The 26,250-nt window shown below is 41.9% G+C and overlaps 1 protein-coding gene across 4 annotated transcripts in view; it reads left to right on the forward strand.

Moving 5' to 3' along the window:
• FRYL (FRY like transcription coactivator) overlaps positions 1-26,250 on the forward strand; it is a 170,011-nt gene that overhangs the window by 17,609 nt on the left and 126,152 nt on the right. For all 4 annotated transcript variants that reach the window (XM_056111529.1, XM_056111530.1, XM_056111531.1 and 1 more), the window contains exons 2-4: positions 7,989-8,188; positions 18,567-18,620; positions 25,262-25,401. In XM_056111529.1, coding sequence (XP_055967504.1) covers positions 7,989-8,188; positions 18,567-18,620; positions 25,262-25,401 — 394 coding nt within the window. The remainder of the gene's footprint in view (positions 1-7,988; positions 8,189-18,566; positions 18,621-25,261; positions 25,402-26,250) is intronic.

Below are 26,250 nucleotides of genomic sequence, written 5' to 3' on the forward strand. Positions count from 1 at the left end.
GTGGCCCTGAGTTTGAGCTAGTCCCCGCTGGAGTGATAGCACAGCGGGTAGGGCGTTCGCCTTACAAGCGGCCAACATGGCCGACCCGAGTTCGATTCCTCCGCCCCTCTCGGAGAGCCTGGCAAGCTACCGAGAGTGTTCGATATGCCAGACACAGTAACAACAAAGTCTCCAATGGAGACGTTACTGGGACTGCTCGAGCAAATCGACGAACAACGGGAGGGCCTTTACCTTTTACCTTTACCTTTACCTGCTGCTGTGTGTAGCTAGTCCTGGTAGCCCGAGCCTCCCTGGGCCAGGGCACTGCCTGACCAAGCACACCATCCACCCCAAACCAAACCAAAGCTTTATTGTATAAAATGAAATATGCAAATTACTTAATTAAAGGGGCTGGGGCGATAGCACAGCAGGTAGGGCCATTTGCCTTGCGTGCAGCCAGCCTGGCCCAGCAGAGTTTGATTCCTCTGTCCCTCTCGGAGAGCCCGGCAAAGTACCGAGAGTATCTCGCCCGCTCAGCAAAGCCTGGCAAGCTCCCCGTGAGGTATTCAATATGCCAGACACAGTAACAACAAGTCTCAAAATGGAGACGTTATTGGGCCTGCTTGAGCAAATCGATGAGGAACGGGAGGACAGTGGACAGTGGATTTAATTAAAGATCGCATAGGGTCTCTTCTCTACCTGTAGTGTCTGGTGTGAGTTTCTTTCCTTTGACAAGGGTTTTAAGGCATCTCTCTTGCCTTGTAGCAGACTGCAGGCAAGTGGTGAGGTGATGCTCTGTGTTCCTGCTGTCAGTGTCCAGGGTGTGCCGGGACAGCTCCTCCTCCCCCACCACACAGCGCTTTCGCCCAGGCACTTTTCCTCCTGGGGCCGGCTGGAAGGTGCTCCAGAAGCTGAAATTCGCATCTGCCCCCACTGGTTGAGCCGCTTTGCGTTTGCTTGCAGTCTGTACACTGTATAACCTGATTTCTGTCATTCTGTCGCTAGTGGATATAGAAGCCGTTTCCTGTCTCGGAGTTCCAGTGAGGCACATTATTGTTTTAAACTTTTGCTCGCACAGTTGTTTGTCTGATTCTTGCCAGGCACCTTTGGTTCTGGCTGGCAGGGATGCCTTTTCTTTCTTCCCTTTTTTGTTTTTGTTCTTTTTTTGTGACTGATAGACCTTTATTTTTCAGAGCAAGTTCATTTCAGAGTTTAGGGAAACGGAGGCCAAAGTGCAGTGTTTGTGCATCAGCCCCCCTGCCCCCCACCCTTTTTTCCCATCACCGATGGTTTGCATTAGAGGGTTACCTTTATCACAGCCATGAGCCCAATTCTGATGTGTCAGCCAGTCACCTGGAGACTATAGTTCTGTTCTAGTTCGCCTTTGGTGGTGCACCCTCTGGCATATCATGACATGTGACTGTGAGCTCACAAGGCATATTTTTCTTGGCTCTACAAATGCCCTGTGTGGTCTTGGAGAGTTTGCTCGAGGGGCTGCAGTGTAGGCTTTGCATGCCAGAGGCCTGGGATTGGGCCCTCTATGCTGCCTGGCCCCCTGAGCTCTGTTGGGGAGTAGCTCCTGAAAACTGTTGAGCGTGCTTCCAAATTGAAAAGTTAAAAATCGTTGAGGCCAGAGAGATAGTACGGTGGGTAGGGATTTGCCAGCTGACTTGGGTTCAATCCCCAGCATCCCATAGGGTCCCAGCCACCAACAGTGATCTCTGAGTGCAGATCCAGGACCAACTCCTGAACACCTCTGGGTGTGGCTCCCAAAGCAACAAAATTAAATCCAAAAATAAAAACTCCCCCTTTCTCCTAGTTCACTTTTCCCTCTCCTGTCTGCTGGCAGCCACTTACTTGTCCTATCTCGTTAATTTTTGCCTTTTTCATAAGATTATTTCTTTGGATTCCACATCACATAGCCTTTCCAGACTGACTTTTTGTGCTCAGGAATATGTGTGTAAGTTTCCCTCAAGTCCTTACATGACTTGATTATTCCATTTCTTTTTAGCTCTGAATCACACTTAATAGGATGTGCCACTTCTTTTTTTTTTTTAATCCATTTATCTAGTGGAGGACACCTAGGTTGTTTCCAAGGTTTGGCAATTATGAACAAAGCTGCTATAAATATCTGTGACATAAGTTTTTAGTTCCTTTGGGTAAGTACCACAAATCACAGTTGCTGGATCATATGGTAAGAATGTGCATAATTTCTGGATCATATGGTAAGAATGTATGGAGATTTGTAAGAAATTCCCAAACTGTCCTTCAAAGTCATTGTATCACTCTGCCTTAAGACCAGCAATGGTGAATTCTTATTACTAGCTCTCCTGACCAATGTTTAGTGGTGTCAGTACCCTGAATTTTGGGCATTTTAATAGATATCTGAGTGTGTATATAATGCACACACACACATACACACACTTGCATAACAGCTGCTGTTTCATTGTTATTTAAAACTACTTTCTTGATGAGTTGTGGTGAATAGGAATGTCTTATCCTTACTTGCTATCTGTATATCTTTATTCATGAGGAGTCTGTTCATATGTTTTGCCTATTTTAGGCGTCTTTTTTGGTTTTGGGGCCACACCTGGTGATGCTTAAGGGTTATTACTGGCTCTGTACTCAGTAATTACTCAAGGCAGTGCTTGAGGGACCAGTGGGCTACCAAGAATCGAACCTGGGTCAGCTGTGTAGAAGGAAAGTGCCCTACCCTCCAGTACTCTCTCTCTAGCCCCCATTTTGCTTATTTTTAAACTGAATTAAGCCAACTGTATCTATTGGATAATATATTTCCCCTCCCTAGAAATAGTAACTCTTTAATTTTTCCTTGCCTACAAGAAAAAAACTATAGATTTAGGGATTTGCTCAATTTGCTCGAGCGGGCCCAGTAACATCTCCATTGGAGACTTTGTTGTTACTGTGTTTGGCATATGGAATACATCACGGGTGGCTTGCCAGGCTCTGCCATGTGGGCGAGATACTCTCAGTAGCTTGCTGGGCTCTCCGAGAGGGGCGGAGGAATCAAACTCGGGTCAGCCATGTTGGCTGCGTGCAAGGCAAACGCCCTACCGCTGTGCTATCGCTCCAGCCCAGATTTAGGGATGTACAATAAATATATTTTGGATGAATATTATTAAAAATTGAGTTAATTTTTTTTAGTGCTGAATATTAAAATTCTGTTTTGGCTGGGCCGGGGGGAGGGGGTGGCTGCAGGGGCAGGGTTGGGCCACACCGGCCTGTGCTCAGGACTTAATCTTGCCTCTGCAGTCAGGGACCACTCCTGGCAGGACTCAGGACCAAATGGGATATGGAATGGAACCTGTGTTGGCTGCTTGCAAGGTGTTACTAACTTAAAAATTCTTTATGTGTGTTGGATGCCATTCCTGTCAGGTATGTGCTTTGCACAGATTTTCATCTCATCTGTGTCTTGTCGTTTTCTTCTCCTTCTTCTTCTTTTTTTTGGAGGGGGAGGGGGTTTGGGTCACACCCGGTGACACACAGGGCTTACTCCTGGTTCTGCACTCGGGAATTGCCCCTGGCGGTTCTCAGGGGACCATATGGGATGCTGGGAATCGAACCCGGGTCAGCCGCAAGCAAGGCAAACGCCCTACCCGCTGTGCTATCACTCCAACCCTCGTTTTCTTCTTTTAAGAATCTTTCACAGACTTGAAGTTGTTAATGCCAGCTCATGAGTTGTAGTTTCGGTATTATATCTAAGAAGTCTTTGCCGGATTCAAGAAATCCTCCTGGATTCTCTCCTGTCCTTTACTCATGGAATTTCATACTTTTGCATTTTACTTTCAGTTGTACTGGATCTGTATTTAATCAACTTTTTGTGAAAGATTAAAGTCCTGTGTCTAGATTCTTAATATTTTCCCAGAGGTCCAGTTTTCAGCGCCTGTAATTGAAAGCGGGCATCACCCGAGGCCTCTCCCTCCCACTCCCCTCATTGAATTGTCTTTGCTTCTTTGCCAAAGATCAGGGAACTGTACTTGAGTCTCTTCCGGCCCATTCTTCTCTTCCCTGATCTTTATTCCTTCCTACCCAGTCTCTTGATGTAACTTTCAAGTAACTCTTGAAGTTGGAGTCAGCCGTCTAACTCTGCTCTTCTTCAATATTATATTATCTGTTGTAGGTCATTTGTCTTTTCATATTCAGAATTCATTTCTTTCAAGCTATTTGGGGTAGGCTTCTGTGTGAAACTAATAATTTTGTTTTTACTTTTTGAATTCAGGTATATTTTTAATTTTTTTTCTATCCCAGGGTGTATACCCTCTTTATTTTCCCTCATAAGTAGTTATTAAAAATTTTCTCACATTTTTATTATTCATACTCTGAGTGTTTATATTATATTATAATTATATGACATACTTATATATCAGTCTATGCAATGTATAGTACTTTGTAACTATACACACACAGTGTCTGCATGTGAGCAAATACGACTGTACTAGAGTAACTTTAATACTGTCCTTGGGGATATAGCAACTCTCGTAATCTCTACTGGGATCTGTTTAACCACATCTGTTCCCCTCACCCATCTAAAATACCCTAATTACTGACAATTGCTGTGATTTTGAGGAATTTTACTCTTTAAGGGTATTGCCCTTCAGAACATAGTGGAGAATACCTAATTACCATGATCCCTACATTATAGAACTGAGGTTAGGGGTGTAAGAGGCAGACAGGAAGTAACCCAGGTTCAGGGGTCAGGGGACTTGTATATACTGGGAATATAATATGTGTATGTATCTAACCTACAGAGCCAACAACACCGAAAGCATGAAGTCCGAACTATAACAGCCAAACTTAAAAATGTGCTGTCAAGGAAGTCGGGCTGGGGTTGGGTGGGAGCTGGAGGCTTTGGTGGAGGGAAGCTGAACCTGGTGGTGGTATTGGTGTTGAAACTTTGTATGCCTGAAACTCGGCTATGTATAACTTTGTAAATTACAGTGCCTGGATAAAATTTTTTTTAAAAAGACAAACATGGTGGAATCAGAAAAAGAAAAAAGTCAGGGAATTTGGTGGTATAAACAACTGAAACCAGACTTACGTTAACTTTTGGAGGTTTTGTGTGTCTTTCTGTTCTCTGCTCCTTGACTGAATTTAAGTTTTATAAGGACTTAGAAGCTTTATGATAGTGAAAAAAAAAAACTAATATTGTTTTAAACATGTTTTAAGCAGAATAGGTACATAAAATTCCATATTTATTTTTACATGCACTTCAAAAGAGTAGATGGTCTAGCTGTTAATTTCTCTATTTTAATTGTTCATTTCTTGCTTTTTCTTATTAGCATTTAGATGTCAGTGGAGTTATATTCCTAGGATGTTTACTGTGATACTGGAATTTTGCAGTTTGTAATTCAATGCCTGAATTCTGCTCTCTCTCTCTCTCTCTCTCTCTCTCTCTTTCTTTCTCTCTCTCTCTCTGTTTTTCTTAATATGCCATTATGTTTTCCAGGGATTATTTGCTTTTGCTTAATTTATGTAATGCTATTCTGTTTGTTTTGCTTTGGGAGCTCTACCCAGTGATGCTCAGGGGTTACTCCTGGCCCTGCACTCAGGAATCACTACGGACGGTGTTAGGGGGACCAAATGGGATGCTGGGAATCAAACCTGGGTCAGTCGTGTGCAAGGCATATGCCCAACCCACTGTGCTATTGCTCCATCCTTGCACGTGGCCAACCTGGGTTTGAGTCCCAGCATCCCATATGGTCCCCTGAGCACTGTCAGGAGTAATTCCTGAGTCCAAGCCAGGAGTAACCCCTGTCCATTGCCAGGTGTGACCCAAAAAGAAAAAAAAAGAGTTTTGAAGATTTGCAGATTTTAATTAAAAATATATATTTGTGTGTATTACCTTCAGCCAAAATCTTAAATATGTTCTATCCTTATTTTTATTTCTAAATTATGGACTAAAATTCCAAAAGCCAGTAGCCACTTTACTCTTCTTATGATGCCCTGAAGTTACCTAACATAATAGAGTATTCTTAATGATCCAAACAGTTTTTTTAAATTTTGGATCTCATTTTTTCCACAATGACATTTGTTAGCAGAGTCTCTCTTTATAATACACAGTGTTGGATCACGAAACAGTCAACAAACAGGGCATTGTTTAACATAAATGGTGTGCACTGTGCTCAAAAGACTGTGAATTTTTGTTTTGAATTGTTATATAATTTTAGTTCTAGAATATAATACATTTTGTATTTTAATTTGATGTGAGACCAAGATATTTATTTTAGGTGCAATATTAATAGTTTATACTCATTTGAGTTCTTTCTGTGAATTCGTATAATTTGACAGCGTGTGTGGTTGAATAGGTTTTTGTAAGGAAAAGAACAATTTCTTGTGAGCTTGGAAGTTTGTTTTTAGATACATATACACAGATCCACAGACAAAAGTTAAGTGTTGGCATAGCTGTGTCCTGCTGCCTTGTCAGAAAAGGGTAATTCTGGGATTGCATGTGAGGGTGCTGGGTAAGGCGGGAAGTGCACTCATTCCTCTAAGTTCTTACAGCATTTTGTAGGCTGCGGAGGGATGGGGGCATGGGGAGGTGGGCAGGGGTTGCTGAAGGTAGAAAATGGGAAGAACTCTGTATGATGCGCAACGTGGAAGATCAAGGTAAGTAACTAAACTGCAGGTAGATATGCGGGTAGTCTGCGAGCAGTCCGGAGAACAGAACAGGTGAAGTAGGTTAAAGAACTCAATGCCTCTTTTGCAAACCACAACACCCAAAAGGAGAGAGAACAGAGGGGAATGCCCTGCCACAGAGGCAGGGTGGGATGGGGGGGCTGGGGGGTGGGAGGGATACTGGGACCCGTGGTGGTGGAAAATGGGCACTGGTGGAGGGATGGGTATTTGATCATTGTATAATTGAAATCCAAGCACAAAAATTTGTACGTCTACAACTGTACCTCATGGTGAAAACTAATAAAAATTAAAAAAAAACCAGAATATTATGATTGGAAAAAAAAAGAACGTGAGGTGTGGAGGGTGGCTTGGGGGTGCTGTAGTCTGGTTTGCTATGCTGTGTGCTCTGCCCCCCCCAAGTCTTCATCGGAGCAAATGTGCCACTCACTCTTGGAGCACTTCATAAAAATCCTGAGTCACTATTTGCTCTTTCTATAGGAACATGCAAGAAACCTCACCTCAGCTCCTTTCTCTCCCCTCTTTTCCGTCGCCATCATCTCAGTCTAGGCTGTGAGCATCTCACTTGGATTCCCAAGATAGTCTTGATTCTACCTTTGCTCTCTCTGAAGTCACTCTCTGAAAAAGCTGGGTCAGCTTCAGACAGATCCAAGATCATCCTTTTCTCTGAATTTTAGTTGCATTTAGCATAAAATGTTGATTTACCGCAACCTCCCCCCCTCAAGCTTCTAACACCTGGGTGATTCTGACTCCCACAGTGCCCTCCACCGCTGCTTCCTCCCTGGAGCCCCCTTCACATCACATCGGTCTTCCTTTGTTTCTCAAATATGTTCCCTCAAACTTCATGCTCTCTGTCTCTGGAGCTCAGCCTCTCTGCCTCTTCATCGTCATTTTGATCTGAGTTCTGCTGTGTCTTCTTCTGAGCATTGCTCCCCATTTTTAAATACCCTGACCCATCCCTGTATTTTCTGTTTTATTATTTATTTCATGGCACATGACTTTAATTACAGTTCATTTTTTTCCCATTCTATGTACTTAATTATTGTCAGGTATTTTTCAAGGCTCTTGGAATTTGTTAATGAACAAGAAAGACAATGAATCTCTTTTCTTGTGGAATTCACATTAGTAGGGTAAAGAGAAAAGTAGCATGTAATAAGCTTATCGTGTAAGTAGCATGTAATAAGCTTATCGTGTAACTATATGCCGGGTAGTATAGCAAGTATTCTAGACAAAACTAGAGGATGGTATTGCATATTGAGAGATTTAAATGGAGCTTATGGGCAGGATACTTTTAAATAGAGTGGTTAATGGCAATACCCATTGAGTTATTAGAGTTCTTTTGTTTCTTTTATTTTTAGCTTCAGCACCGGTCAGCACAGTGACTAAGAACTGCTCCTCTTCTAACTTTCATTCCTCTTTGGGAAAAAAGAGTATCATCATGTCAAGCATTACGATTGACCCGGATGTCAAACCTGGTGAATATGTCATCAAGAGCCTCTTTGCAGAATTTGCTGTTCAAGCTGAAAAGAAAATTGAAGTTGTAATGGCTGAACCCTTGGTGAGTAGAACTGACCTATAAATCATGAAATATTTTCCTGGCTTTTGTATTACCCGTTCTCATAAAAAATTTTAAAGGAAATAATATACTTGAGAAAAGCCAATCTGAAAAGACTATTTGTGCTGTATAATTTTGACCATATTGGCATTTTAGAAAAGGCAAAACTATGGAGGCAGTAAGGGGATAGTGGTTGTCTGGGGTTGGTTGGAGGTGAGAAAGAGTTAAGCTAAGAAAAGATCAGAGGATTTTCAGGGCAGTGAAAATATTGTGTATGATATGTAATGGACCATACATGCCATTGTGCCTTTTCCAAGTACTGTATCAAGAGTGACTGCAGTGTGGTCTGTGGATTGGGGATGAGCTTGTTGTGTCAGTGTAATTTCGTTACACTTACATGTGCCACCCTGGTGAAAAATTATTTTTTTCTTTTTTTTTTTTTTTTTTTGCTTTTTTCGGTCACACTCGGTGATGCACAGGGGTTACTCCTGGCTCATGCACTCAGAAATTACTCCTGGTGGTGCTCGGGGGACCGACCATATGGGATGCTGGGAATCAAACCTGGGTCGGCCACGTGCAAGGCAAACTTCGTACCCACTGTGCTATCGCTCCAGCCCCGAAAAATGAGGAACAGGATAATAGTACAAGGATGTAAAAAGCTATAATGACTTTAGAACCTGCTTTTCTAAGTTTACTGCAGGTCACAAATGAATAAAAATGGGTATCAGCAATGGTAATTGTTGGACAGTAAAGCTTAAGAGAAAATGAAGGAAAAGTATATAATATTGTCTAGTTCTGAGGGTGGACGGTGGGAGCAGACCCGGCAGTGCTTGGGGCTTGCTTCTGGCTCTCTGCTCAGGAGTCACTCCTGCTGGGGCTCATGGGGCCACATGAATTGCCGGGGATGGAATTATGGTGGGCCATGTCTAAGGCAAGTGCCTTACCCACTGGTCTATCACTCCAGTCCCTCTGCATTTTGATGATAGAACAGTAGCTGGATTTATAAAAATCAAGAAATGAAAACTTATAGGCCATGAGGCATACTTTTAAGAATGTGAGACCCACTGTCTGAATAGAGGAAGGGGAAGGGGGGGTTCACAAATGTTTGGTTCATATTCTGAAGAATTGTGAAATTTATTTTGATAGATATTGAAGCAATTAGTAAGAGCAAGGAGAAATTAAAGGCGGAAACATTTTAGCTGTTGTATATTGTTTAGACTACAATGAAGAGTCTTGAATTAAAGACATCAATAGAGACAATAGGTACTAACAGAAGTAGAACTTATTAACAAATACAGGTACTAATAGAAGTAGAAATTAAATAAATGGGAGTAGGTTGTGAATGAACATGAAAAGTTAAAGTTCTTTGAAGTTTTAAAATTATGGCAATGTATTTACTTAGAGAGTACAGGAATATTATTGGAATAGGAAATGTGAAAGGGATCATTTTCCCTTTGTGTCTGTTTGTTAAACTTTTCAGACACTAGTTATCTAAAACCACCTAGGTTTAATAGTTGGATTATTTTTTGGACACTCACAAGATGATGACCATCTATAGGAGGGTAATAATTAAATTTTGAAAGAACAGGTGATGATCTCAAGGGAAAGAGCAAAGGATAGTATATCGTTAAGTAGGACAAGAGCAGCCAAGAACAGTGACAATTGAGATAATTGGTTGGATTTAGAAAGGAAATAGCCTGAGACAGTTGTAGTAGGAAGGTATGACTTCAGGAGGAAATTCTCAGTTTGAAAGGGATATGTAACAATAGACCAGGATCAAGTGTAGGTTAGTAACAGGATGGGTGTAAGGAAGATGGAGGTAACCGTTAAAAGATTTTTGTTTTTTACACCACTGCATTAGGCATACGCTTTCATCTGGGACTTGGTGAGTTTGTAGCTTGTTGAAAGTCCTAGCAAAGTGGCAGAATGAAAAGTTAGACATATTTATAGTTTTAAGCCTTTCTGCTCTGTAGAACCTGAACCTCCTCAGAAAGGAGGGATGGAGTGGCTGAAGTGATACCACAGTGGGGAGGGAGTTTGTCTTGCACACGGCTAACCAGGGTTTGATTCCCAGCATCCCCCGAGCACTGCCAGGATTAATTCCTGAGTGCATGAGCCAGGAGCAACCCCTGTGTATCGCCGGGCATGACCCAAAAAGTGCCCGGCCCCCCCAAAAAAGGAGGAATGGCGTCATACTTCCTCAGAAGGAAGGGAGGAATGGAGCAAAGAGGCAGTTAAATGATATCGTAAAAAAGGAGGGCAGTTGAAGGAGGTAAGGAAGGCATTATTATTTGTTCTTAGTGAGGTAGGATCAAATACTGCTAATGACAAATGTATGGAAAATAGGTTCATGCATGCTTGTGAGCATCTCTCTGTTCATGAGTGGAGACTCTTCTGAGGGATGCATTAGTGGTGAAGTGTAGACAGGATTGCTGTTAGCCAGGAAAACAAATCTCTGCATTGTGCAGCTCGCAGTTCAAGACGTTCTATGATTGTTTTCTATATAACAAATTAGTGATTATATTAGGTTTTTATATAAGGGTATATGTATTTTATAGCATGCGTATACTATAAGCTATAGTGTGGACGTAAAATTACAGATTAGGTTTCATGACGATAGGGTTTGATTGTAAGTATGTTTAACATATAGAATGTTAATTTTCTTCATCAGTGGTCTATGACTATATGATAGATGGATGTATTAATCTGCTTAGACAGAGTACAATAAGAAAGGGAGCCTCTTTTGAAAACTCCATTAAAATATGAAATATGTTGACTTTAGTCATCATGATAAATATCATATGTATACTAAGATTTATACTTGAAGTTTGCCAACGGTAGAAATTAAATGTTCTTACAGAAAAAGTTCAAAGGTAAATATGTGTGGCAGTGAATAAGGTGTTGCTTGTTGTTGTTTTTGTTGTTAATTTGGGGGCCATGCCTAGCAGTGCTCAGGCTTATTCTTTGATCTTTACTCAGGCATCATTCCTGGCCGGCTCACAGTCCTCTATTTAGACATTACATTTGTGTGTGTGTGTGTGAATTGTGTCACAACAAAGCTGAAAAGGAAAAAGCATTTCTCTACAATTTCACATTTCTAGAAGCATACAGATAAGACTATAATGAATGTCAGGATCCCTCACCCAGCTGTAAATAAGTTCCTTGTGCACGGCATGGTTCTAAAGTACTTTGTGGATGTTAGGAAACATTTGATGAATGGCACTATGTGATCTGGTCCTGCTAACTTTTACAAGTATTGCATATTTCTAAAATTTTTCATTTTGAACCCTGAAGGGCCCCTTCCCCAGCTATCAGCATTCTACCCACTCAGGGCCTCAAATTTATAGGACAAATACAAAATCCTGGCCTTTTAAACATTTTTTTAAATGTAAAGGTCTTGAAAGTTAAAAAAGAAAAGAAAAAATAAAAGAAAAGTGTGGGTGACATGACTTATTTTGAGTGAGTCTTCATAGTGGCAGTTTTTCTTTCTCCCTTTTCTTCTGATCATCATCACCTTCTCCACCCAGGGCCTGCTGTCACCAGGCCACTACAGCCCAGTCCATTTTCTTCTCTTCTACCAGATTTTCCTTCACTTTCCTGCTGTAAATGTCCTGTCTTCTTCTCACTGTCATGGAATGAACTAAAGTTGTGGGTGAGTCATTCCGGCCTCCTTCCATTCCAGCCTCCTCCCATTAAAGTTGGTGTTAGGCCTCGCAGTTCTTGGGCAGGGTTTGTGCCAGGTTGCAATGTTGCCTCTCTGTGCTCCTGTTCTACTGTTTGTTTTTACGTTTCAATTAGTCTGGCCTGGATTTGAGTTCTGGGTTTTTATTTATTTATTTATTTTAAAATTTTTATTAGTGAAACACCATGAGGTACAGTTGTAGACTTATGAATTTTTGTGCTTGGGTTTCAGTTATACAATGATCCAGTACCCATCCCTCCACCAGTGTCCATTCTCCACCCCCAATGATCCCAGTATCCCTCCCACCCCCCATCCCACCATCCCACCCTGCCTCTGTAGCTGGGCACTCCCTTTTGTTCTCTTTCTCCTTTTGGGTGCTGTGGTTTGCGAAAGAGGCACTGAGTGGTATTCATGTTTGGTCTATAGTCTACTTTCAGCATGCATCTCCCATCCTGGGCAGATCTTCCCAACACCCTTTATTTGATGCTCCCTTCTCTATCTGAGCTGCCTTTACCCCTAAAGTATGTGGCTACCTTTACCCCTAGAGTGTGTGGCTGGCCTCCAAGCCATGGAGTAAACCTCCTGGTATTTGGCTAATGGTATCCTCAAAGATGTCACACCACTGGCCAAGCAATCAAAAACAGAGATAGACAAATGGGACAATCTTAAACTGAGTTCTGGGTTTTTAAAACCTCAGCTCGTTCATCCAGACTTTCCTTCTCTCACAGTGATCTTCCTCCTCTAAACCAAAGCAAAATAAAACAGAACAAAAGCCCCAAAACTTTCCTCCCTCAAACAAACAAAAAAACATTTGTCTGTTGCCACCATTCTCTGTTCTCTCTTAGCTATCCCAGTCAGCTCCTGTATCCATCGCATGAAGGTGTCTAATGTGTGCTTCCTGCATTTTGGGTCTCGGTCTCTCCTGCCTCTCTGTGTACGCTGGTCGTGGCAGCATCTGCATAGTAGACGGTGCTTCGTGCTCAGAGCCTGGCTGGGGCAGTTGCTCTTTGCAACAAAACACAGTATAGGGGCTATAGCGAAATGGCCTCATCGTTCCTTTAGAGGAGCCTATGCTAGAAATGGGCAGTTTTATTCGTTCATTTCAGAGACATCTGCTATGTAATCTGAGATGATAAAAATCATCATAGCAATGGGGCTGGAGCAATAGCACACTGGGTTCAATTCCCAGCATTCCATATGGTCCCCTGAGCTACCGCCAGGACTAATTCCTGAGTGCAGAGCCAGGAGTAACCCCTATGCATTGCTGGGTGTGACCTAAAAAAAAAGAAAAAATATCATCATAGCAAGCAAGGCTTCCTTCAGACAGTAGATATTTCTCTCCATCATCCCAAGAGAACTATGCTTACTCTTCCTGACACACCCATTGAGGGGATTAAAAAATAAATAACCCAGTGCTGTTTCTGCAGCAGCCAAGGATGGATGTCCCTTAGCAAATCTTCGTTGTAGTTTTCTGATTTTGTCCACTATATGCCACTATAGCAACCTAATTTCTTTGTTTCTGGAACAGAGGTCTCTGCCTGCTCTCTTTTCCAGTCTGGGGCAGGGTGTATCCATCTACCCAGTGTCAAAGTTAGGTAAAGAGGGGCTGGGAATGTGGTACAGGGGTTTGGCGCACCCAGCCCATGTTTGATCCCTGCAGCCATCATTTCCCTCCCCCCCCCCCGCCCACACACACACACACACACACACACACACACTCACACACTGCTGCCTCTGCCAGTAACATAGGATGTGTCCCTTGTGGTTCCCAGAAGTGCAGGGCCAAGCTTTGCTGTATCGCTGTGCCCTAACAGTCAGTAGTCAACGGTCCAGCGTGATTGGCAAGAATCACTTGGGTATCACCGTGCCCCCCCAACCCTCCGGAAAAAAATTACATAATGAAAGTTAATGTAAGCTGATACTGGCACAAAGTTCACATTTTAGCTTACAGTGGATTCGTTGTGACTTCATTTTGAAATGTATCCCATACCTTGATCATTTTAAAATAATAATCATCCAAGAGGACTGTCAAGTTCTTGAATGAAACTATTGAAAACAGCTTCCTGGCACGTCAGAAAAAGGACCTGGTCCCGTGGTCAGTCAGACTGTAGGTGACCGAACATGTTAGAAGGACAAATGCCTATGACTTTGGCTGAAATAATTTGATCTGACGTTAAAATGATAGAACTGGGTTCTTTTCTTTTCATTCTAGAAGTCATAATAAAAGAAGGTTAAAGAGGCCACAGGCTCATAAAGATGAGCCGAGCCCGAGTTTTAGCCACCATTTCATTTTCATTTTAGAAGCGAGAAAGTCTAATCAGGAAGGAAGGATCGTCCTTGACTGAAAGTGCAGTTTGCAAGCCTTATAACTCAGTACCTTAGGTTTTCTTTTACAGGAGCTAGATTCATCCAGCGTAATGATCAGGGTGCATCCAGACTTAGTTGTTCATCTTTCATCTTGTCAGTGACTAGAATAGAAGATCAGAACAAAGGTGTTAACTTGCTGGCTTAGGCTCTGTGTGTTTGATCTGGACTCAGCACTTCTACAACACTGCGATTTCTGCCATTCTTTAAATATTTATTTTATATATATTTTATATGCATGCATACACACACTTATAAAGTTGCTTCTTTACCTGAACTCTCACTTCTAAGGACTTTCTTTTTCCTTACACGCTCCTTGTAACAGTCATTGTTTTATAGTTGAGACATTCAGTGGCTGATTGCAGCCCAGTGTCCCAAGCGGGGATTTTTGGACTGTGGTTGTACGTGGGTCACCATCCGAATGAGGTGATGCATCAGATCTTTGCTTAGGATTTGTCAGAGTTACTAGAGAAGGGTTTTCAGTCCCCTCACAGAGCTTGGGCCTGTGTGCATGCACACAGGGGGTCTTGAGGCAGAAGCGTATGGGGTTTTCAGTCTCTGGTATATAAGCCCCCATCTCTGCAGTATTTGTCTTCAGCAGTAGTATTGCACACACCTCTTCAGTTTGGTCCTTGCATAAGGCGACAGTTCATCTGCAGGTGTAACCTTGAGAGCCACCCTAGTAGACCAGTGAGCAAAGGACATTCAGTGGCTGATTGCAGCCCAGTGTCCCAAGCGGGGATTTTTGGACTGTGGTTGTACGTGGGTCACCATCCGAATGAGGTGATGCATCAGATCTTTGCTCAGGATTTGTCAGAGTTCCTAGAGAAGGGTTTTCAGTCCCCTCACAGAGCTTGGGCCTGTGTGCATGCACACAGGGGGTCTTGAGGCAGAAGTGTATGGGGTTTTCAGTCTCTGGTGTATAAGCCCCCATCTCTCCAGTATTTGTCTTCAGCAGTAGTATTGCACACACCTCTTCAGTTTGGTCCTTGCATAAGGCGACAGTTCATCTGCAGGTGTAACCTTGAGAGCCACCCTAGTAGACCCAGTGAGCAAAGGAGAAAATAAGAGGGAGAAGTTAATTTTTCTTCACCCGTCATTCACCGGCCTTCAAAGATCATCTTCACCTTCATCCTGCTTCCAAGTGCTTCAGTTCACCAATTCCCAGGCCTTTGGGGAGTGCCAGGCTGCCAGTTGGGTTTCCCCAGCCTTCTCTCTGCATGGCCAGGTCACTCCCTTCTCTGCTGGACCGCTCAGACAAAATCTCCTCCCTCATGATTCTGAAATCTCCATCCCAGCTCATTCCAGCTTTCTAAACCTGTTCCAGAAAGAAATATCGTTTTCTCTGCTCTGTCATTGGATTTTTAGCTCCATGAGGGTAGAGTTATTGATCAAGTGCTACCTTTTAATCACAAATTATTGAGGGACTATTAACCATGTCAGAGTCATTGTTAGCCTGCCAATCTTTATGGTGCGTTCTCCTCTACTCTCCTGCTTTCCCTGGGAGCTGTATGATATTCAAGCTGCTCCATGTATACACTAAAAAATCAGATGGGGTTATGAAGGATTGTGGACCCTAGAATCATTATTGCGAAATAAAATAAAAAGTAGGAATAGTTCTGAAAGCTGGACAATAAAAAATTAAGACTCTTTCAGATTTAAGATAATCACTGTCCATAGTTGTTAGTCAGCCGTTTTCCATCCCTGTGTATTATTTATTCACCTCTGGTATTTGCCTCCTTCAATCTCTCTGTCTTTCTGTCTCTCTCACACACACAAATGGGAGAGATGTGTGTGTATATTATATCTGTATTGTAATTAATATCATTTTGTTGATGTGGCTACACTTCTAAGATACCTGTGAGTAGAATTTTTTGCTGAGTAGAGATGTGTACCTTTACAGACTTTGACAGATATTGCCAAGTAATGTTCTACAGATGTTGTTGGCTGTTCACTATCCCACTGTTTCAAAGTTCTCATGTGGTACCCTCACTAGCACATGGTACTGTCAGACTTTTTTGAGCTTCACAAGTGTGAAAGGTATAATTTGTGTTTTTAACCTGCATTTCTCTTTGAGTAAGGCTAAGTGCATGAACATATATTTATTAGCTGAAATTGTGTGTGTGTGTGAACTATTGATTCTTTGTTCTTTATTTGCTCATTGACCCCCCCTCAGCCAAGCTGTAGAAGCTCTTTATTATGTAAATGAGACTTTTGTCATAATATCTGTTACAAATTTTTAAACTGTTTATCATTTTATTTTTATTCTAAATGTTGCACTTTTCTAAAACTATGTATATACTTTTATATATGCTTGAGTGTCTTTTTGTTTATCTTGTTATTCATTTTATTATCATATTTAGAAAGATCTGAGCTTGTTTTATTAATTAATTAATTAATTATTGGTTATTGGGCCAAACCTGGCAATGCTTAAGGGTTACTCCTAGATCTGTGCTCAGGAATCACTCCTGGTGGGCTTGAAGTACCATTTAGGGTGCCCGGTATCAAATCTGGTTGGCCACGTGCAAGGCAAACACCCTACCCGCTGAACTATTGCTCCAGCATCAGATCTGAGCTTATTTTCACAAAGTACAAAACTCTTCAAGGAATTCTGTTTTTCCTTGGAATTTTTATGATTTCATTTTCCTATTTAAATAATTGGGCTGGAGTGATAGCACAGCGGGTAGGGCGCTTGCCTTGCACGCAGCCAACCCCGCGGACCCTGGTTCATCTTCTACGCCCTCTCGGAGAGCCTGGCAAGCTACCGGATATCTTACCCACAAGGCAAAGCCTGGCAAGGTACCTGTGATGTATTCAGTATGCCAAACACAGTAACAAGTCTCAAAATGGAGACGTTACTGGGCCTATTCGAGCAAATTGATGAACAATGGGAAGACAGGGACATTGACAGTTATTTAAATAATTAAAACATGAATAGTTTGAGAGAATATTCACCATTGAATTTTTGTCCACAATCTGTTGTCACTATGCTAAATTTTACATCTTTTCCCCAGTATTTGAAGTTCAACCTTTACTATTTTCTCATATATATTTGGACCTATTTCTGTATTTTCATTTGTTATTAAGTCATCTTTTTCTTATTTTGGTTTTTAGGCCACACCCAGAAGTGTTCAGGGGTCTGTGCATTGTTGGGGATTGAACCAAGGGCTTCCACATGCCAAGTCTGCACTCCAGTGCTTTGAATTTCCTGGTCCCTGAGTCCTCTGATTTATGAGAGCTCCAAATTATGAATTTCTTATTTGTAATTTTTTTCTAAACATTGTATTAGTTTGTTGAATTAATTATATAAAACATGTGCCTGGTTTCTGATTTTCAGAAGGAGACCGTTTTTAATTTGTAGGCTTTTAGGGATTATTGATACAATTTATTTCATTTTGCTTTGTTTTGTGCCATCTGGATATATACTAGGCTGCTCCCATTTGTGCTTGGACATTATGCCTCATGGTGCTCAGGAGGAAATGTGGTGAAGAGAGTCAAATTCTGGCCTCTCACATGTAAAACATGTGCTTAGCCCATTGAACTACTTATAGTTACAGTTTATAGACTTTCACTATTAGTTTCTCCTCCCAAACTTCTTTTTGTTCAGAAAATGGTAGGACCATCCCACCATCTTTCCCTCCCAACATCCACACACCCAACCACCCACCCACCCATCTCCCCAGCCCTCCATCCACTCACTCAACCCTTCTTCCTTCCATCCTGCCGTCCACTCACCCTTCCATCCATGCACTGTCATAAAATGGAATCCTAGGAGCCATCCTTGATCTCTGTTCTTCTCCTTCTGTGGGCTACTCCTTGCAGCCCCTCCCTGATGTTTCTCACTGTACTTTCTTGGACTATGTCATGGGGAGAGCGCTGGCTCTCAGCTACACTGCTGCTGCAACTTGATTCCTAATTGTGTGTCCCTGAGCAAAGGGAGACTTAACCTCACATTAACACAGTCTGCTTGCAGACTGGGGAGAGGTTTCAAAGGTCTAGAGTGAATGCATGGGCCCTGACTTTGATTCTTGGCACCAAATGGCAACTGAGCACTGCTGGGGTGACCCTGGTGGCCTCCAAGTACAGCTTACCTTGTCCTGGTGTCTTTCCCATAGGGCTGGTCGCCAGCAGTACTACGCTATTGGGCTGAACTTGGAAGTGTTAGACTGATCAGCCAGGTTGACTGTCACTGGGAATGACCCTTGTGTCCTTGAACATTTCTTGAGTGGTCTCTCAGGGGTGGGAAAATTAAGACAGAAACCTCTCATGACTTAACTACTTATCATAGATGCTTCCAAACATTTTATAAAAGTATTCTTTTTGTTTTCATTACAGGAGAAGCCGTTGTCTAGATCTCTTCAGAGAGGTGAAGATCTTCAGTTTGATCAGGTATGTCAATTTGGGGAGATATTTTTCCCTAAAAAGAAAATGTTTTGGCCTAAGAGTCTGTTCCGGATATTAAGAAATTTCCGTTCAAGGTATTTTTTTATTTGTTTTGATTTTTGGCCACACCCAGCAGTGCACTGGGCTTACTCCTGGTGGGGCTCAAGGGGGGTCATATGGGGTCCCCAAGGATCAAACTTGGGTACCAGGCAAATACCTTGTCCATTGTACTAATTTTCCAGTCCCATTATTACTAATTTTTAGGGTTTTTTGCTTTTTTTTTTTTGGGTGGGGGCACATCCAGCAGTGCTCAGGGATCACTCCTGGTTGGCTCAAGGAGCCTTATGTGATGCTGGTGATTAAACCTGAGTTGACATATGCAAGGCAAGCGCTCTGCCCTCTCTACTATCATTCCAGCCCCCACTACATTTTAAAAACTATATAGAGTGAGTAAGCAACTATGAACTTTATAGCTTCATAAATGAACTATAAACTTTACTTTTGCTCATTTGCAATTTAATCATTTTAGTGTTATTTTTCTTTATTTTTGGGTTTGTGGCTACACTGGACAATGCTCAGGGGTTACTTCTGTCTCTGCACTTAGGAATTACCTCTGGCAGTGCTCGGGAGACCATATGGGTTGCTGGGAATGGAACCCAGGTCAGCTGCATGCAGAGCAAGGCAAGCATCCTACCCACTGTACACTTCAGTCCCTAGCATTTAATTGGAAAAAAACTTTTTTGGTTTCTATTTTGGTCCTTTTCCTGGTTTGGTGGCTACAGAGCCAGTGTTCAAGAGCTACTCTTGCTCGGAATAGTGCTGGGAGGACCATGCTGTGCCACGGAACCAATTCCGCACCTCCTGCATTCAATGCATGCACGCATTAGCTATTTGAGCTACCTTCTAGAATCTCTCTTTCCATTAAAATTTTTTCTTGGAACATTATCTAACTGAAACCCAATCATGAGCAACCTTGTAACTGTGTAGCTCACTGTGATACAATTAAAATATAAAAAGTAAAAAGGCCGGAGTGATAGCACAGCAGGGAGGGCGCTTGCCTTGCACGCGGCCGACCCAGGTTCGATTCTCAGCATCCCATACGGTCCCCCGAGCACCGCCAGGAGTAACTCCTGAGTGTAGAGCCAGGAGTAAGACCAGTAGATTAAGTTCAACAGGATGAATGACTTATTTAAGAAAACTGGCAGCAAACTGAAGCGCATACAATTAAAATATATATAATAAATTTTTTTCTTTCAAAAAAATTTTCACCCTTTCCCTTCCTTCCTTTTCTATTGTTACAGTGACTGGGGTTTGTACACTGGTTATGGTGTCTGCTCTCTTGCTTGCCAGGGTCATGCTTCGGTGGTGGTGGTGGTGGTGGTGCTTGTGCATATTATGGGGGCGACATCACCAGAAGTCGCTGCCCTGCTTACTCCCACCCTCAGAGGGGTCTCCCCACTCCCTGAAGACTCACACTCCCATCAGTGAATGGTCACACCTACACATCTTGTCAGAGCATCAGTGGGTGGCCCCGGCCCTAGACCACAAGTGCAGAGACTCCTCCTACCCTATCAAAACGTAAAAAAAAATTTTAAAAAAAGGATTTGCAGAAGGAATCACAAAACACCATCTGCTGCTATAAATCTATTAAACAGTTTATACCACACGGTAGATTTTTGTTGTGAAAAACAACTCAAGGATGCACCGTGGCCATTTATAGTCCTGTTTTCCATTTACATAAGAAAAAGGAGCCATTGTGGTGCTCTGGGTCTGTGCTTCAGATGCCCAGATGCCCGCCCTGCCCGCACCTGGCTATGCACAGAGCTGGCCCTCTCTGATCCCTGTCCCAGCCTGGGTCAGCAGAGCTGCCTGGATAAGGCCTATGGAGGTGGCAGCAGAGGTCAGACTCAGGGCTCTCTCCCGGACAGCCATTACTGTTGCCACAGTGCCAGTAGCTGCCTTCTACTTACAGTTTCTTTCTTTTTTCTTTTTTTTTATTTTTTATTTTTTTGCTTTTGGGGTCACACCCGGCGATGCACAGGAGTTACTCCTGGTTCATGCACTCAGGAATTACTCCTGGCAGTGCTCCGGGGACCATATGGGATGCTGGGAATCGAACCTAGTTTGGCTGCATGCAAGGCAAATGCCCTACCCGCTGTGCTATTGCTCCAGCCCCTAATTTTTTTTTCAATTGAATCACTGCAAGATCAGTTACAGGCTTTCATGTTTGAGTTTCAATCATGCAATGATCAAACTCCCGTCTCTCCACCAGTGCACAATCCCCACCACCAATGTCCCCAGTATACCCCCCCTTTCCAACCCTCTTTCTGCCTCCATGGCAGACAATTTCCCCTATACTCTGTCTTTAGTTTTAGACATTATGGTTTGCAATACAGACCCTGAGAGGTTATCATGTTTGGTCCTTTATCTACTTTCTGCACACATCTCCCATCCCGACCGGTTCCTGCAATCATCATTTTCTTAGTGATCCCTTCTCAATTCCAGCTGCCTTCTCCCCCAGCCCATGAAACAGGCTTCCAATTATGGAGCAGTTTTCCTGGCCCTTGTGTCTATTGTCTTTGGGTGTCAGTCTCATATTATGTTATTTTAGAATCCACAAATGAGTACAGTCATTCTATGTCTGTGCCTCTCTTTCTGATTCATTTCACTTAGCATGATACTCTTCATGTCCATACACTTATAAGCAAATTTCATAACTTCATCTCTCCTAATAGTTGCATAGTATTCCATTACATCTATACCAAAGTTTGTTTGTTTGTTTGTTTGTTTCTTTCTTTCTCTCTCTCTCTCTCTCTCTCTCTCTCTCTCTCTCTCCATTTGGAAGTCTTTATTCCCTTTAGACAGTCAAGTTTGACAGAATTCTTCCATAACTCATTTTGAGTGCAATAGGTCAGTCATGTTTATCTGGAGTTCTTTGTGGTATGAAACACTAGGAGAACTATGGACTTTTGAAATATGCTCAACATTAAATGCAGTTTTTTTTTAAACATACAAAAATACTGGTCTCATAATAAATATGACTTTAGCATTGGGGAAAAAACTGGATAATCACCCAAATGAAATGAAAGGGATGTAGACTTGGAAATTAAAGAAATAGCTTAATATTAAAAGATTTCCCTCAAACAACATTTGTAGTTACTATAAGTAAGCTTTATTTTTATTATGAAAGTCTCTAAAGTAGTCATTTTAATTAATACAATGGTAATGTTGACAATAAGCTAGACACAATCTCTTTTAAAACTCTCATAACGATAATGAACAGGAGTCATTTATATAAAATTATTTCACTTTCATGGTTTTCAAGCTTCAAAGATTTCTAAAAGATCCCTTAAACCTGTATAAAGAGGTATTAAAAAAAAAAAAACTCTACCAAAGTTTCTTTAACCAGTCATCTGTTCTCGGGCACTTGGGTTGTTTCCAGATTCTGGCTATTGTGAACAGTGCTGCAGTGAACATACAAGTGCAGATAATCATTTCTACTCAGTTTTTTTGCACCCTTGGGATATATTCCCACAAGTGGTATTGTGGGGTCATATGAAAGCTCAATTTCCAATTTCTTTCTTATACCCTGTGAAATTCTCTTAACCCATACCTCATCCTATTCCTCAATCTCACATGATGGTTCCCTTCAGTTTTTCATGCAATAATATTTCTACCATTTTTAATAAAAATGTATTTTTTTCTCAGTGGGGCTCACAGAACCTATATATCAAATAGCAATATCTACGAATGCATGAGGTATCCTTCTAGTGCACGTTTTTCTCCCCAGCTAAGATTGGCTTGTCTGATTGTTATTTATATGTTGAATGCAAAAAAAATCAGTAACTCAGATGAGCTTTTTTTAAATCATAGAGTATTCCTGGCTGCTTTTTGCATATTTGTCCATGTAGGAAATAGAGGCTTGTACTTATAATCATCTCCTTAATTAGGACAAGATGGTTGGTTAGAATTTCCTGGTGCAGGGGCTGGAGTGACAGTAGGACATTTGGCTTGCACACAGTCAACAGATTGATCCCCAGCATCCCATATGGTCCCTCAACCATGCCAGGAGTGATCCCTGAGTGCAGAGTCAGGAGTAACTCCTGAGCACTGCCAGGTGTGGCCCAAGAACAAACAAAACATTTCTTGGTGCAGTGAACTTTGATTTTGTGTTTCTGGATCTCACTGTAGTTCTCTGGAATCAGAATCACTGCTCGTGGCTTTCTGCCACCTGCACTGACCAGGCTTGCCCAGGGAATCTAATGTGCACTGTTAAGGTCATCATTCAGAGGAGCCAGGAATAGGAAGACTGGTCCTCGATTGCAGGATACTGAGATTACCTTCTATAATGCTATTCAAATTTTAATGTCATTGCAACCGTTATCATTGCTAATATTTCATTGTTATTATTAAGTGACTAAATGTTCCTAAAATACTCATTCATGTCATAAATTTGCTTTACTATTTTGAATGAATGAGTATAGAATTAGAGTTTAAAGTCCTGTTAAATAACACTTGGAGAAAACTTTTCATTATTCTTATGTAAATGATGAATAAAACTATAAATGATCATGCCTCATAACTTGGGTTGTTTTTCACAGTGAAAAACTATGTGTGTGAACTGTTTATATATATTTACAGTTGCAGATGGTGTTTTGTTGTTCCTTCTGCGAATTGCTTTCTCTTTTGGTAGTGTGGGAGGGCCTCTTTTCCAGTGCCCTGGGGCCCATAGCCAGGCAATGCTGTTCTGGCCGGGTGTGACAGTTTGATGCTTAAACAAGGAGGTGTTTGGAACCACCAGGGATATACCTGGCAGTGCTAGGGGATGGGAATAGGTAGTTCAGGGGATTAGACTTGGAGTCTTTCACATGCAAGACATGTACTCCAGCCCTTTGAGCAACCTCCCCAACCCCAATTCTTAAATTATAAATTTAAATTAAAAGAATACAGTTACAAAAAGCTAGAATCTTATTTTTACAGTAGTTTCCTATATTTGAAAACAATTATCTTTGAAACTATGATAATTTATAAATGAGATAGTTTTTTTCTTTTTGGGTCACATCAGAGATGCTCAGAGGTTACTCCTGGCTCTGCCCTCAGGAATTATTCTTGGCCGTGCTTGGAGGACCGTATGGGATTGCTGTTGATTGAACCCGGTCAGCTGCTTGCAAGGCAAATGCCCTACCCACTGTATTAATGCTCCAGCCCTGAGAGATAATTTTTTTTTAAAGGAACCTACAACAGTCACTTTGTTTCGATCATTTGTGTTTTCTCCTGGATGAAGACTATTTTGAACTTACATGCAGAATGTAAGATTAAAAATTGCTTCTTAGCAATAAGAACTTGGCAATAAGAGAATAGCTTCTTAGCAATAAGAACTTAGCAATAAGAACAGTAAGAACTTAGCTAAGAAGCAATAAGAACTCATCTTTAATGGTTGGTCCTTCTTATAACTATGGAACTGATTGTTCCTGTCAACTGCTGAATTTTGGTGAAGAAAAAGTTAAGCATTTGGTGAATTAAATATATTAAATATATTAATTTTATATCATATACTAGTAAATTGACTCAGGATTCTTTTATTATTTATTTATTTTTGCTTTTTGGGTCACACCCAATGTTACACAGGGGTTATTCCTGTTTCTGCACTCAGGAATTGCTCCTGGCGGAGCTTGGGGGACCATATGGGTTTCTGGGAATTGAACCCAGGTTGGCCGTGTGCAAGGCAAACACCCTACCTGCTGTGCTATCGCTCCGGCTCTTGACTCAAGGTTCTTAAGATGAAAAGTGTTTACGTTGGGACTAGGGAACTAGTGATGGTAGCTGGGGTATTGGGTTCTCTTCTCATTGCACCTGGTACTCACCTAAAATTCTCATAGTTTCAGGGATACTTCTACTTGAGTGCTAGTTCCTGTTATCACGTTTTTATATTCTAAGCTTTCAAGGCTTGCTTGCAACACCTATCTATTATGTTTATTTCTGGATATGACTGGAATTACATATTTAATTCCTCTTTCCTCTCTGCCTGCCAGTCCAGAGTAAATTGAAGCTTTCACTACAGTGTTTACACACTGTGCTTCCTCCACCTGCTTGAGGGTTGCTTGGTTGTGGTGTGATCACCAGGGGTCCTACCCATTTGTCGCAGTGCCAACTTGATTGGGAGGTGCTCACATTTCAGTTACTTTGCTCACTCACATTTCTCTGGGCACTAGAAATTACACATGCCTTTGTGGCAGGTAGGGAACCAGACTGCAGAGTGCTGTGATTATGGCTTGCAGTGGCACTGGGAATCGAACTCAAAGCCTCATCCTTACAAGGAAAAGATATACATAGCCACTGAATCAATCCCAAGGCCCCATAATGTACTCTTGGTTTCTCCATCTCTTCACCACTTTGAGTGGCAATCTCTGAGAACCTGATATTCAAAGGAGCAGAGAAGGACAAAGTGTGAGTAGTCTGTAGAGGCAAGGACAAAACTGGATGTGACCAAGGAGCTAGACTTTGAAGTACATCCACTGCATTAGAGTTAGGCTGTTTAATTTTTTTTATTCTCAAAATGCCATTGCTTTTGAAATTATTGCTAGCTGAGTTGGGAATACGGCACTTGGCTGTTGTGTTTCACCTTCTGGAATCTTCTTTCTTTCCAGTTGATAAGCTCTATGAGCTCAGTAGCAGAGCACTGCCTCCCTTCCCTCCTCCGCACCTTGTTTGACTGGTACCGACGCCAGAATGGAGCTGAAGATGAATCCTACGAGTACAGGCCTCGATCTAGCACAAAGTCTAAGGGGTGAGTGCTTTTTGGGCCACTTTTCTACCTGGAATCACATCTCTGTGCAGGGAGTGCTAGTGTGCCCCATTGATGGTTTTATTGCTTAGTTTCTAAGCAAAAACATGGGTGACTTATGCAGGTGCCTTAGTAAGAGAAGGGCAAGTCTGTACTTATGAAGGAGAAGAAAAGGAGAGGTGCCCGTTCAGTGAGGTAGCCCCACGTGACTCATCACCAGGGTTAATCATGCAAAACCCACCTTCAGCAATGCCCCTTCAGTAGCGGATTGAGGAGCACAAATTGCCAAAGGATAGGTTCTGACTATGAGATTTGTGAAGGAAGCCAGTTGTGGTTCAGGAAGCCACACAAACAACTCGGTACTTGCCATCTCCTTCCACTCCCTGGGGAGATCTTTGCTTTTTGTCACACACCTGGCAGTGCAGGTGTTGGCACATGGTTTAGACTTGGACTTTAGTAGATGCCACTTGTGATTTTCTTCAGCTTAGATTCCTGAAACAGCGGATAGTGCATACACATCAGAAAAGCTATACTTTTGCTCTAATTCTTAATAAAGCAAAGTAATATTAAACAGGGAGTGAGAGTTTCTAAAGGCAAATCCAAAAGTTTTTCTTTTTACTTCTATTGGCTTTACGTTTTATTAAACTATTCTTTTTTAGAAGCATTATTATTTATGGTGTTTCGACACTGACCCCTTCACTGACCCCTGCATCTACTTCTCTCCACCAGTGTCTTTGTCCCCAGTTTAGGCTTTATTTTTGACAGATACAGTAGTGTGTCTATAAATACCTCATTTACAAAAATAAGAAAGAATGTAGCACTGTCCTCCCATTGGTCGATTTGCTCAAGCGG

Source organism: Sorex fumeus, unplaced genomic scaffold, assembly GCF_029834395.1.
Source record: "Sorex fumeus unplaced genomic scaffold, SorFum_2.1 ptg000013l, whole genome shotgun sequence".
Taxonomy (NCBI): Eukaryota; Metazoa; Chordata; class Mammalia; order Eulipotyphla; family Soricidae; genus Sorex; species Sorex fumeus.